General features: G+C 43.2%; 1 protein-coding gene across 1 annotated transcript in view; it reads right to left on the reverse strand.

Moving 5' to 3' along the window:
• Positions 1 to 4,098: 4,098 nt before the first annotated feature.
• The window catches only part of LOC144594737 (phosphoinositide 3-kinase regulatory subunit 6-like), an 82,154-nt gene continuing 72,432 nt past the window's right edge, over positions 4,099 to 13,820 (reverse strand). The window contains exons 18-21 of the mRNA XM_078401579.1: positions 13,054 to 13,132; positions 12,061 to 12,131; positions 8,115 to 8,230; positions 4,099 to 4,252 (exon numbers count right to left, since the gene is read on the reverse strand). Coding sequence (XP_078257705.1) covers positions 4,099 to 4,252; positions 8,115 to 8,230; positions 12,061 to 12,131; positions 13,054 to 13,132 — 420 coding nt within the window. The remainder of the gene's footprint in view (positions 4,253 to 8,114; positions 8,231 to 12,060; positions 12,132 to 13,053; positions 13,133 to 13,820) is intronic.

Raw genomic sequence — 13,820 nt, forward strand, 5'->3', positions numbered from 1 at the left:
GAGAGGAGGGAGAAAGGAGAGTGGAGGGAGGAGAATGAGGATGGAGGAGAAAGGAGGGAAGAGAGAGGAGGGAGGAGAGGGAGGTCAGAGGAGGGATGGCTGGGTCAGGGGTCCCACACACACAGAGGACGGTGGGAGGAGACTCTGCAGGGGTCAAAACATTTGCATCTGGAGGGTACAAAGGGAACCCAAGGAACTGGATGCTGGTTGGGACATGGACATGGCACGGACATACATGGACATGGCACGGACATACATGGACATGGACATGGCACGGACATACATGGACATGGACATGGCACGGACATACATGGACATGGACATGGACACAGGCACGGACATGGACACGGACATACATGGACACGGACATACATGGACATGGACACAGGCACGGACACGGACATACATGGACACGGACATGGATAGGATAAGGTTATAGGAAATGTGTGAGGATTAAACCAAAGAAAGACACAAAATGCTGGAGTAACTCAGTGGGACAGGCAGCATCTCTGGAGAGAAGGAATGGGTGATGTTTCGGGTCAAGACCCATCTTCAGACATATTATTTATAGGATATGGGCTAATGCGGGCATAATAGGGCAGCATCTCTGGATACTGACCCGAAATGGCATTCTCCAGAGATGCTGCCTGACCCACTGGACTTGGGAGTGCTGGTGCAGGATTCTCAAAAGGTTAATCTGCGAGTTGAACCAGTAGTAAAGAAAGCAAACTCAATGCTAGCATTTATTTCAAGAGGGCTTGTATACACAAATAGGGATATCATGCTGAGGCTCTATAAGGCTGAGGCTCTGGTAAGGCCACGTTTGTAATTTTGAGCACCATTATCTGAGGAAGGATGTGCTGGCTCTGGAGAGGGTCCAGACAGGGCCGTCTTAACGCATGGGCCTGATGGGCACTTGCCCGGGGGCCCACGAGCATAGGGGCCCCATGCTGATCTGTGTATGTTAAGTGACTTGCAATAAATAAATACTACTTTAAAAATGTAGGTTCAATAAGTCCTTTTTTCGCAACATTTTCGGTCACTAAGTGCTTCTCACGGCGATCTGTAAGTGCTTTTCGCAACAATGTAGCACCCTAAGTCCATCGCTAAGTGCTTTTCGGTAAGTGCTTTTCGCCGGCACGACAGGGGGGGGGGGGGGGGCTGGTAGGGAAAGGGGGGTGGGGGAGAGTAACGGTAGGGGCCCCAGTACACTGCTTTGCCCGGGGGCCCATAATGCTGTAAAAACAGCCCTGGGTCCAGAGGAGGTTTACAAGAATGATCCCAGGAATGAGTAGGTTAACCTATGATGACACTGAGTCTGTACTCGCTGGAGTTTAGAAGAATGAGGGGTGGCCTCATTGAAACATACAGAATAGTGAAAGGATTGAGTGGATGTGGAGAGGATGTTTCCACTATGGGACAGTCTAGGACTAGAGGTCGTAGCCTCAGAATCAAAGGACGTTCTTTTAGGAAGGAGTTGAGAAATTTCTTTAGTCTGAGGGTGGTGAATCTGTGGAATTCTTTGCCACAGAAGGCTGTGGAGGCCAAGTCTGGATATTTTTATGGCAGAGATAGATTGATTCTTGATTAGTACTGGTGTCAGAGGTAATGGGGAGAAGGCTGGAGAATGGGGTTAAGAGGGAGAGATAGATCAGCCATGATTGAATGGGGGAGTAGACTTGATGGGCCAAATGGCCGAAGTCTATTCCTATCACTTAAACCACATGACTGAGTTTCTCCTACACTTTGTGTCCTTTTTTGTACCTGGAAAGTCTCGAGATCAGTCAAGGAATGTGATATTTCCAGCTCGGTCACTAGGCAGGAAGGATTCAAGGATGTTCTCAAAGCTTCCCTTCAGACCTCCGGGAATCTTTGGCCCATGTGTAGATGGAGTCAATGGAAGGGAGGTTGGTTTGCGTGATGGAATGGGCTATGTCCCCAACTCTGCGATTTCCTGCTGAACTTGATGCCAAGACAAGATAATTTAATCTGCCTGCACATAATCAATATCTTCCATTGCCTGCATACAAGGCACTGAGAAATTTGAGTCAATATGTCAGGAGCGTAGGAATGAGTTGGAATGAAGTGCAGCACCTGTCCCATCTGCCCCTTCAGAGGTAGAGTCTGCCACTCCCATGTTGGCCGTATTCCACACTTCCGCGATAGAAGCAAGTCATATTTGATTCTGAGTCCACTTAACAAGCAGGATATCTGAGACAATACTTACACCCCCTCCTGAACAGCCCTTTGTTTCATAATATAATCCTCACCTCACATCATTGTTCCTTTTCTATTTAGTCTCACCGTAGGTGGCGAGAGCAGGCATTGAGGGGGTGGTTCTGGGATAGTAGAACAAACTGATGAACCTTCCTGAGGTATCGTGGGCCTAACTCAATGAAACACCAGTGTAGGGAGGTGCCCTCTTGATAACCCCAATGACATACTGGCATCTGCACGACTAGTTTTTGTTGCCTCATAGAATGAATGAATGATGATACTTTATTGTCATATGAGACAAGTCACAGTAATATCCTTTGTTTTGCCTACCTAAGGCACGCAGTCGCCACATAGGGCGCTAAAAAAGTTACAAAGTATCCCATGACAGGTCCTCCAGTCGTCGTCGTCCCCCATGCGGTTCCCCCACACTGGGTCCTCCTTTGATCTCTCCCCCCCTCACGCTGGGTCCTCATTTAAAAAACATACAGGCAGGAAAATGGGATTAGGAGGCAGAGATCAGCCATGATTGAATGGCAGAGTAGACTCGTTGGGCCGAATGGCCTAATTCTACTCCTATAACTTGTGAACTTATGTTTCATTGGAAGATCAGTGAAGAATAAAAACCATAAAGCTTTCAGTAGTATTGAGCATGGTGATTATATTTTAATGTAAAATATTTTTACAGAATCAGATAATAAATACTATACATTGAAGGCACACAGTTACATATTATAAACTTGGACTTTGGAAATGTCCCCCCCCCCCCCCCCCCCCGAGAGATGCAGCAATTTTTTATTCATGTAGTGATCTTTCCAATCATAGATTCAGCTGAGTGGTATGAAAATTGAATTCTTCAATTTTAAGTAGTAACCCCCACTCCCTTTCCTGTGTATCCAATCCATTGCACACCAATTTCTTTGACTCTCCCCCATCCTTTCCATCCATATCCCTCCCAATGGCTTTACATTTCACCCCTCCTCGTTCCTGGTCTGACTTTCTTTTGTCTACTTTTCATCTCTAACATTTGCCCCTACTCCACCCCCAGGGTCCCAACCTGAAATGCGTCTGTCCATTCCTATCAAGGGGGTTGCCTGACCCGCTGAGTTACTCCAGCACTTTGTATTTTGCTCATTCATTAACATTCGATCCAAAATTGAAAGAGAGACCTTTGCGAACAAAAAATGAAGGAATATAATCTGTACATCTGATATTGATCTTTCCTGCAAAAATGTATTTTGTAGGGTATAAATCACACTCTTGAATATTGCATTCTACCAAAAGATGGTTAATGTCCACCAGTTTTGGAGACAAACCCAATAGCATGCCTGAGTATTAAGTAGCCAAGAAAAGGCCCAAACAATAGATCACTTCACATGAGCTGTGGGAATGTTTCATCAATATGGTGTTTGCATATGTGCGGTAGTCACCTTTTGTGACTTCCTCAAATAACACGCTAGACGATTCCAACCAAGCACCCATAATCTGACATCCCCGATAAAAAGTACCACAGTTTTTGGGCTGGCCAAGTGTCGACAAACAAGTGTTCCTTTCCTCTTGAACAAACAATGTAATTATTGTAACTTTATTGTTCCAGCAGCTTCAGATCATGAAAAGGCACAAAGTGCTGGAGTAACTCAGCAGGTCAGGCAGCATCCCTGGAGAACCTGGATAAGCGACCTTTCAGTTCGGGATCCTTCTTCAGGTCTATTCGACTCGAAACGTCACCTATCCATGTATTTCAGGGATGTTGCCTGATCCACTCAGTTACTCCAACACTTTGTCTCTTTTTATTGTATGCCAGCATCTGCACTTCCTTGTTTCTATCTCCAAATCATGAGTTTCTTCAAGAAGTTAATTAACCATTGAATTGGTTATCTTAACTTACAAGATACCCACAAATGTGTTGATTGGTAACAACAGGCATTTTGGCATGTACTTAGCTAATCCAATGTTTTCCGTTCCGCTTTGAGTAAATTTTGACGTCCTCATTTTATGCAGACAGTATCCAGGCTCCAGACAAGGCGACACTTCAATGCTGCGTTTTTATAGAAAAAAAAATGAAGAGGCAATATTTTCCAAACCTTTTCAAACAATAAACTACTAATTTCCTTTTTTTTTAAATGTTGATTGAAATTAAAACGCAAGTCTTGGATTTAAGATTAAATCCAACAATTTAATAAGGGAATCAAAGAAAACCAAAGAATCAAAGAAAACAGGTCTGAAGGAGAGTTCTGACTCGAAACATCACCCATCCCTTTTCTCTGGAGATACTGCTTGACCCACTGAGTTACTCCAACACTTTGTGTCTAGCAAAGAAAACTCTTTCTTGTGAATTTATTCTCCAGATAAGAGGAATTTAAGAAGGGGGGGGGGGATAAAAAAATGTTAAAAGATCTGTATTCATATCCCGGATCATTGAATTTAAATAGATTATTATTATTGTTTAGTTTATTGTCACATGTACCGAGCGAGGTACAGTGAAAAGCTTTTGTTGCGTACATAAGGGAATAACGTTTAGTGCAAGGTAAAGCCAGCAAAGTCCAATCAAGGATAGTCTCAGGGTTAAGCATTAGGTTGAACATTGATCATGAGCACTACTTCGTAAATTTACTATTCATACATAGCACAAGTGGGAGACCACGGGAGGGGCTCCAATGCGGGGGGTGGGGGAGTGGGGGGCTCCGGCGGGGGGGTGGTTGGGGTCTCCCTACTTGGAGGTAGCACCTGATGTGCAATAAAGTAGTGGGCTTAAAGAATTGGCTATGTAAGTATGAGTTTACATGTCTCCTATCACCTAAGTCGTGGAGTATCTAAACAGTATTTGATCGCAATAGGAGATGTTTTGGCCAGGAATCATTGTCTCTTTCTCCCCAAGATTCTGCCAAACTGCAGAGTGTTTTTGTGATATGAAACACAAACTCTGGTGTCTCCACCCAAATATTTTAATTCAGGTAGATACACAAGAAGCTGCAAATGCTGAATCTGGTCAGGCAGCATCTGTGAAGGGAATGGGCAGAAGACATTTCAGATCATGGCCCTTCTTCAGACTGGTCGTTGTGTGGAGGGGGAAAAGCTGTAAAAGAGAGGTGGAGGGGGGGACAAAGCCCAGCAAGGAATATAATACAAAGTGCTGGAGGAACTCGGCGGGTCAGGCAGCATCTCTGGAGGACATGGCTAGGGAACGTTTTAGGTCAGGGCTGTTCTTCAGACTCCATGTCCTGAAATGCAACCTGACCCGCCGAGTTCCTCCAGCACTTTTTGTTCCACACAAGATTCCAACATCTGCTGTTCATTGTGTCTACCTTGTAAGTGATAGGTGGATACAGGTGAAGGGGCTAAGGTTGGCAGAGGGGTGAAGTAAGTGACAAAGGCTGGAGATGAAAAGGAGACAAGGAGGTGAGGAGAGAAGAGGAGTGAAAAGTAAAGCAAGATGGAGGGATATTGGTGAAAGTGATGGGTTTGGGGAGGGGGTAGTCCAATGTATGTGGTGTTAAACCAAATAGTTGAATGGCTGTTTTGTAGCACTTTCATGAACTGCTGGCTGTCCCTTTTATAAGATTCTGAGATTTTGAGGCGAGGCAGAGCATTGACGAACACTCAGCCTGTTTTGGGTAAACTTCATTCTACATATCCGCCCTCAGGAACACCCTGAAAATGACGCAGAGTTATATTACTCACGCTATTGTCAGGCTCACACCCATTTTATTTACAGGGTTCCCATCTCCAGGTCAGATCATGGTTAGACATGACTTTAGAGATACAGCATGGAAACAGGCCCTTCGGCCCACCGAGTCAGCGATCACCCCAAACACCAGCACTATCCCCATACACACTAGGGATAATTTACAATTTCCAGAAGCCAATTAACCTACAAACCTGTACATCTTTGGAGTGTGGGAGGAAACCGGAGCATCCGGAAAAAACCATCGCGGTCACAGGGAGAATGTACAAACTACATATGGACAGCACCCGTAGTCACGATTGAACCCAGGTCTCTGGCATTGGAAGGCAACAACTTTACCGCTGCGCCACCATGCCTCCCCACAGGGTCTGGAGCTCAAATAGGCAAATAAATATTTTTATGTTCTGTCCAAAACAAATTGGGGACAGGAGTTCAAACGTTTACTTCAGATGGTAATCTAGGTTCAAATTTTCTGAATTTTATAATTATTTTACATTGTTCGAAGTAATTACATGCTTAAATGATGTAAAGTGCAGCAGTGGGCATATCCACACCAATATCTATCACTTGCCAACTGATAGTTCGGGTCTTGACCCGAAACATCACCTGTCCATGTTCTCCAGAGATGCTGCCTGAAATACTCCGATGATTTACTCCAGCTCTTTGTTTTTTTTTGTAAACCAACATCCGTAGTTCCTTATCACTCACTCAAAGTGGAATCGTTCGTGAGTTAACTAGAACATAGAACAGCGCAACACAGGAACAGGCCCATCGATTTATTCACAAAATGTTGGAGTAACTCAGCAGGTCAGGCAGCATCTAGGGAGAGAAGGAATGGGTGACGTTTCGGGTCGAGACCCTTCTTCAGACTGATGTCGGGGGTGGGACAAAGGAAGGATATAGGTGGAGACAGGAAGATAGAGGGAGATCTGGGAAGGAGGAGGGGAAGGGAGGGACAGAGGAGCTATCTGAAGTTGGAGAAGTCGACGTTCATACCACCGGGCCGCAAACTGCCCAGGCGAAATATGAGGTGCTGCTCCTCCAATTTCCGGCGGGCCTCACTATGGCACTGGAGGAGGCCCATGACAGAGAGGTCAGACCGGGAATGGGAGGGGGAGTTGAAGTGCTGGGCCACCGGGAGATCAGTTGCGTTAATGCGGACCGAGCGCAGGTGTTCAACGAAGCGATCGCCGAGCCTGCGCTTGGTTTCGCCGATATAAATAAGCTGACATCTAGAGCAGGAACAGTCCCTTTGGCCCACAATGTCTGTGCTAAACATGATGCCAAGCCCTATGTACCCTGTGAATAATCGTCAATCCCGTGCATATCTATGTGCTTATTCAAATGTCTCTTAAATGCCACTATCGCATCTGCCTCCCGCACCACACCTGGCAGTGCGTTCCGAGCACTCACCACCCTGCGTGCAAAATAAACTTGCTGCACACATCTCCTTTAAACTTTGTCCCTCTCACGTTAAAGCTATCTCTTCTAATATAGAAAGACACAATGTGATGGAGTAACTCAACATCTCTGGAGAAAATGGATAAGTGACGTTTCAAGTTGGGATCCTTCTTTAGAATAATTGTAGGCCAGTGGGGGATGGGAACTGGAAGCTAGAAAAGACCAGGATACATCGGGGCAACAGATGACCTCGGACAGGAAGGTTCTCTGATAGGCTGATTGTTGGCTAGGGATGGTGTGATCTCGAGGAATAAACCATTGTGAATTGTGGAACTGGTTAACCCATGTTTAGTGGATGAAGGGGGCAAGGGGGGTGGAGGTGAGTGGGAGCTGCTGTTCTTGCATTTTGCGTGAGGCCTCACTCTGGCAATGGTATGGATCCTCTAGTATGGAGTTAGGGACACAATCGTTCTGATCTAATCAATCCCACAGATCTTGCAAAGACCTGCTTCCAAAAGGGAATGGGAAAGTTCCCTTGTAAAATCTGAGATCTATTCTAATCAGATTTCATATGGAAAACCAGGATATCTCACCAATCTGTTTTTGGGCATTGTCACTATTTATTAGAGTTATTTTTATGGTACCCATCCTCTCGATGTAGGATGAAGAAAAATCTTTTGAAAAAATTAAATATAGCTCACTAATGCAAAATTTTAAAGAGTTCAAGGCCTTTTTAATGCAACTATTTTGTAGGTTTTTCCCAAACCCAGTTTAAAATGGTTAATATACATTACAACTGTATGCATATACCAACCTGATAACATCCTTGTATACCCTTCGTGAATCCTTGTCGAGAGAAATCACCATGGATTTTCCACTGTTCTGCATTTTAATCTTTACTTGAGATGTTTTGATCTTGACGTTTTCAATCTGTAAGAAATAATTATTTGAGGAATTATCTGCTGCAGAACTAATACCAATTTGTCGATTTAGAAGCTTGTAGATAGATGCTTGAAATAACTGCAGAAAAGCGTGACACAATAATTATCATGGAAAGGTCTCAATGGGACTGGAAGCACATTGTACTAGTTTGGTGCTAATTGTTTTGCCACTTAAAGACACACTGTGCTATCGTGGGGAGACATGGACACCATTAGAAATTACTGCAAGATACTCAAATGCATTCCAAAGTGCTGTTGCAAATTGGGTTTTATTTCCCCCTGGCATTTCGCTGATGAGATACCCATTCAATGGGTATCAGCGGTGATATCACTGCAGCACTCCTCACAATAGGCAGTTATGGCCTAGATGGTCAATCATGGAAGACTACGGATCTCGGGATAAGAGGCAAAGTTGTGCCCATTAGCAAAAGACCTATTTCTTCCAAGTTTTCTGAAGCAACACGGCGGCGCAGCTGGTAGAGCTGCAGCCTCACAGCGCCAGAGACCCAGGTTCGATCCTGCCCTCGGATACTGCCTGAGTGGAGTTTACACGTTCTCCCTGTGACCGAGTGGGTTTCCTCCGGGTGCTCAGATTTCCACTCGCATCCCAAAGAATGGTGGGTGTATGGAACGAGCTGCCGGTGGAGGTAGTTGAGGCAGGTACTATCGCAATGTTTAAGAAACATTTTGACAGGTACATGGGATAGGAGGAATATGGGCCAAACGCAGGTCTGTGGGACTAGTGTAGATGGGACATGTTGGTCGGTGTAGGCAAGTTGGGCCGAAGGGCCTGTTTCCGCACTGTAAGGTTCTATGACTCTATAACATGCCGTTTTGCAGGTTAATTGGGCTCTTAAACAGTTATCCCCAGTATGCAAGGAGTGGATGAGAAAGTGTGATCTCATAGAGCTGGTGCGAATGGGTGATCGATGGTCGGCGTGGACTCAGTAGGCAAAGAGGCTGTCCATGCTGTATCTCTAAACAAACACATTGTATTGGATGGCGGGATGGATCCAGGAGGGGGACTAACACAAGTCTCTGCTTCCTCACACCGGTGCTCCCTTTACCCATGGCCACTAACCGCAGATGGAACAAGAGTTACACAAGTACCTGCTTCACAGAAGAAAATATATGGGTCCCAAAATGAGATTTTATTCCCCACACCTCTCTGTGGATAGGGAGAGACTAAGAACACAGTACATAGAAGAGTATAGCACAGGAACAGGTCCTTCAGACCACAATGTCTGTGCAGGACATGATGCCACCTCCTGTCTGCTGTGATCCGTATCCCTCCATTCCCCGCATATTCATGTGCCTACCAAAAGACTTTTGAATGCCACAGTTGTATCAGTCTCCACCACTACCTCTGGCAGTGTGTTCCAGGCATCCACCATGCCCCTTGCATTTCCTTTAAACTTTGCCTCTCCCATCTTGAAGCAAAGTGCTTCAGTCTGTGACATTTCCACCCTGAACAAAAGGCTCTGACTGACTATCCTATCTATATCTCTCATAACTCTGTACACTACTATGAGGTTTCTACTCAACCTCAGTCGTTCCAGAGAAAACAATCCAACTGTGAAAACAATCCAAGAGTATTGATGCAGTCACACAGAATTTTATTGTAGAGAAGTCGACTGGCTGGTCGGACTGGTCATAAACTGTGATTTATGCACACAAGTTTCCTCCCGTATTTATGAATGAAATTTTCATTTGGAATCAGTATTCTCGGCTGATCTGCAGGTTAATCTTTAATAAAGAAGCTTTGGGACTGCAGTGAACATGAAAATGCCTAATTGACAAAAGATAGCAAGGATCAATGCTCATAAATATGTCAAGTTTCTTAAAATAATGGGAAAGAGGGAAAAAAGTTGGATTTATTTGCAGAGAAGGTGAGAAGAGCTGGTATAGGTGTAAAGGTCATAAGTGGTTAATGAAGTCTCTGAGAGGTTAATGAGCAAAGTTATACCATCACAGAATGACACAAGGTGCTGGAGTAACTCAGCAGGTCAGGCAGCATCTCTGGAGAGAAAGAATAGGTGACGTTTTGGGGCAGGACCTTCTTAGGATGTATGATCTGCCACCAATGCCATTACCCATGAGTGCAGGCAGCCAGTGAGCCAGTTCCTGACCAGTCACCCATCCTTTTTCTCTAGAGATGCTGTCAGATGTAATGAGATTGTTGTGCAGGAAAAGTACCCCAGGCATTTTGTATTTGCAAACAACAAATCTGATGAAGTGTGTAGGAAGCAACTGCAGATACTGGTGTACACCAAAGATAGACACAAAATGCAGGAGTAACTCAGTGGGTCAGGCAGCATCTCTGGAGAAAGGGGATAGGTGACATTTCGGATTGAGACCCTTCTTCATAAGAAATAACTGAAGAAGGATCCTGACCTAAAACGTTGCCTATTAATGTACTCCAGAGATGCTGCCTGACCTGCTGAGTTACTCCAGCCTTTGTATCTTTCTTTGTATGACTAGTAAATCAATTTATTCAGTAGTTTATCTCCATCCTGACCTCAGATCATCAAATTATTGTGAGTTTCATGACTTTAGATTTGACTTGTCCTATCCACCCCTGCCCAACCTTTTTTTTTAACCTCTTTAAATTGAGATCTTTAAATTGAGATCATTCTAGAATCCGTTACCCATATGCACCATATCTGCTTCATCCATTATCCCTGCACTTGTGGACCAAAATTAATTCCTGATCAGGCAACACCTATTTTTTTCTCATTCTTATTTTTAATTTTCTTGGTGGTTTCATCCCTCTTTTTTTTCTCAGATCCTAATGCTCTACAACCCTCCATTCGTGGAGTTTGTTGCTGTCAATATCTTGGTCATCCCGATGTTTTTTACATGCCATTATCCTGGTGTCTTGGCCACATCCTCTACAATTTCCTGTCTAACTCCTTAATTCTACCTCTTCTCTTTTAAAACCTCTCTCTTTGTCCAAACCTTTTGTTATCTCCTCTTATATCTCTTTATGTGGAGGAAGGAACTGCAGATGCTGGTTTATACCAAAGACAGTCACAAAACGCTAGAGTAACTCAGCGGGTCAGGCAGATCTCTGGAGAAAAGGAATAGGTGACATTTTGGGTCGGGAACCATTCTTCAGACTGTAGACTGAGACTTTATTAAAAAGGCCAACAAATTGAACTGCAGTCTGAACCCAAAACATCACTTATTCCTTTTCTCCAGAGATGCTACCTGACCTGCTGTGTTACTCCAGCATTTTGTGTCTATCTATTTATGTAGCTTGGACCTAAAGTTTATTTTATGAAGACACCTTGTGATATTTTATGATGCATTTTGTAAAGTAATTTTCATGATACTTTAATTGAATGAACAACACTGAACAAATAGCATCATGAAGACCAATCTCTCTTTAAATTGGCAAACGATCTTGCTCTGCCCCTCAAAGCCGGCTTTACCCACATGGTCTTGTATTAGTAGAGTTTAGAGTTGGGAGATACAGTGTGGAAAAGGGCCTTTCAGCCCACCGAATCTGCACTGACCACACCTACATACAAGGGACAATTTTTACCAAAGCCAAATTGACCTACAAACCTGTACATCTTTGGAATGTGGGAGAAAACCGGAGCACCCGGGGATAACCCACGCGGTCACGGGGAGAACATACAAACACCGTAAAAACAACACTCATAGTCAGGATTGAACTTGGGTTTCTGGCGCTGTGAGGCAGCAACTCTGGCAGATTATAAGCCATTGAGGGTAACCAGTTTATATCACTGGACTGTGGCCAGTTTATATCACACTGTAGTTCAACTTGTTGCCCTTGTATTAATTTTCACTTACCAACGATGTTTTTCCAGATAGGTTTGTCTTACTTGTTATCTCCGATATGCTTACGTCTAGGCAAACAAGATCTGCAAAACAAAAGTGCATTGCAGACAGAGGCCTCAAAATTAAATGGCTTCAAAAATATTTCTTGGCGATATGTCAATGAAACTCAGTTTATAATACCATATCAAACAATCTGCCAGACATCCCACACACTACGTCAGTGGATTTAATTTATTGCCAATTTATGTCATGAAGAGAATCTGTCAAATGCTGTTCAAAGAATTGGTGCCAAATAATCTGCTTAAAATCATTACTTCGCTCCTCTGAACCTAATCCAGGTCCACCATTCATTTTTCAGCAACTGATGGTCCGGCACCTCCTTTAATCCAGACAAAATGAAATTGGAACTGATTCACTACAATACTGAGAACTATATTCTACCCTCTACATCTTCCCCTTTGATCTCTCTATTGTACTTGAGCTTGACTTGATTGTATTAATGTGTAGTATATATGATCTGTTTGGGTAGCATGCAAAAACAATATTTTTCACTACCTTCAGGCTATCTTTAATCGTACTTTATCTTGCACCAAATGGTATTCCCTTCATTCTGCGGACGGCTTGATTGTAATCATGTATAGTCTTTCTACTGACTGGATAGCACGCAACAAAAAACACTTTTCACTGTACACGTGACAATAAACTATACATGACAATAATAAACCCTAACCAAAACCTAAAATCCAACTTCAAAGCACGAGTTGTTAGATTGGTTTTAATCTTCATTGGCAGTTAACCAGACCGCGCTTAATCTTGATCCCATTGCTGTCAAATGCAGATGGAATTATCAGGTAGTAGTTTGTGGGGGAGAAAATAATTTAAACAAGGACCTAATTTAAAATGAAATATCTGCAGTATCCAAAAGAGGGCTTTAAATACTGGTACATATAACAGACATTTATTATCTGCAAATTAAATCACAGCTGTGATAAGATCATAGCATACCATCAGTTCCAGCTTTCATCACTATACCAGTACAATGACTTGCCAGTTGTTTTGTACTTTCCCTGTTGCTCAGTGTGATCTACAGTGGAAATAGATAGAAAATAACGGATATATTGTTGCTGGTGAATATGAACGCCTTCAATAAACCAGAAAGAAATCTACATTTTTTCATCTGCTTGAATGAAAAAATCAGTTTGTCACCCACAAACTGTATATCTGCCAGCCACATATAATATTTGCTAAAGAAACAACTAAATTGTCAATTCTAGCATTTTCAATCTAAGTATGAGTTTATTTATAAATCTGCAAGATAAAAGAATAGGCTGCATTATTTTTTTTTACCAATATGAAACAAGCCAATTTCAATGTGTAATTGTAACTCAGACAATATTGCAGAAGCTGAGAGAATTAATGTTGGAGAACTCGAAATTTCTCCCATAAATATTTGAATTCTTACACTATTTCATAAAAAACCTTTGAACACACTTTTTGGAGATTGATGGGAGGAATTTCATCAGGTATCATTGAACAATCTTTTCCAATGAAGGTTATTTTTTGTATTGAACATTTACTGATAAGTCCACAGCTGATCAATAAAAAAACTACCTCTGCTGCTTCTCTCCTTAATACACTCATCTCCCATCCCCAAGTACCATATTTCCCCTTTTATCCCCTTCTTTCCCCTCCCACCTGTCCCCTTCCACCCATATCTCTCCCTCTGGCTTCACTTTTCACTCTTCCATTTCTTTCCTCATCTGACACGCTTT

The sequence above is a fragment of the Rhinoraja longicauda genome, chromosome 6 (assembly GCF_053455715.1).
Source record: "Rhinoraja longicauda isolate Sanriku21f chromosome 6, sRhiLon1.1, whole genome shotgun sequence".
In the NCBI taxonomy this organism is placed as follows: Eukaryota; Metazoa; Chordata; class Chondrichthyes; order Rajiformes; family Arhynchobatidae; genus Rhinoraja; species Rhinoraja longicauda.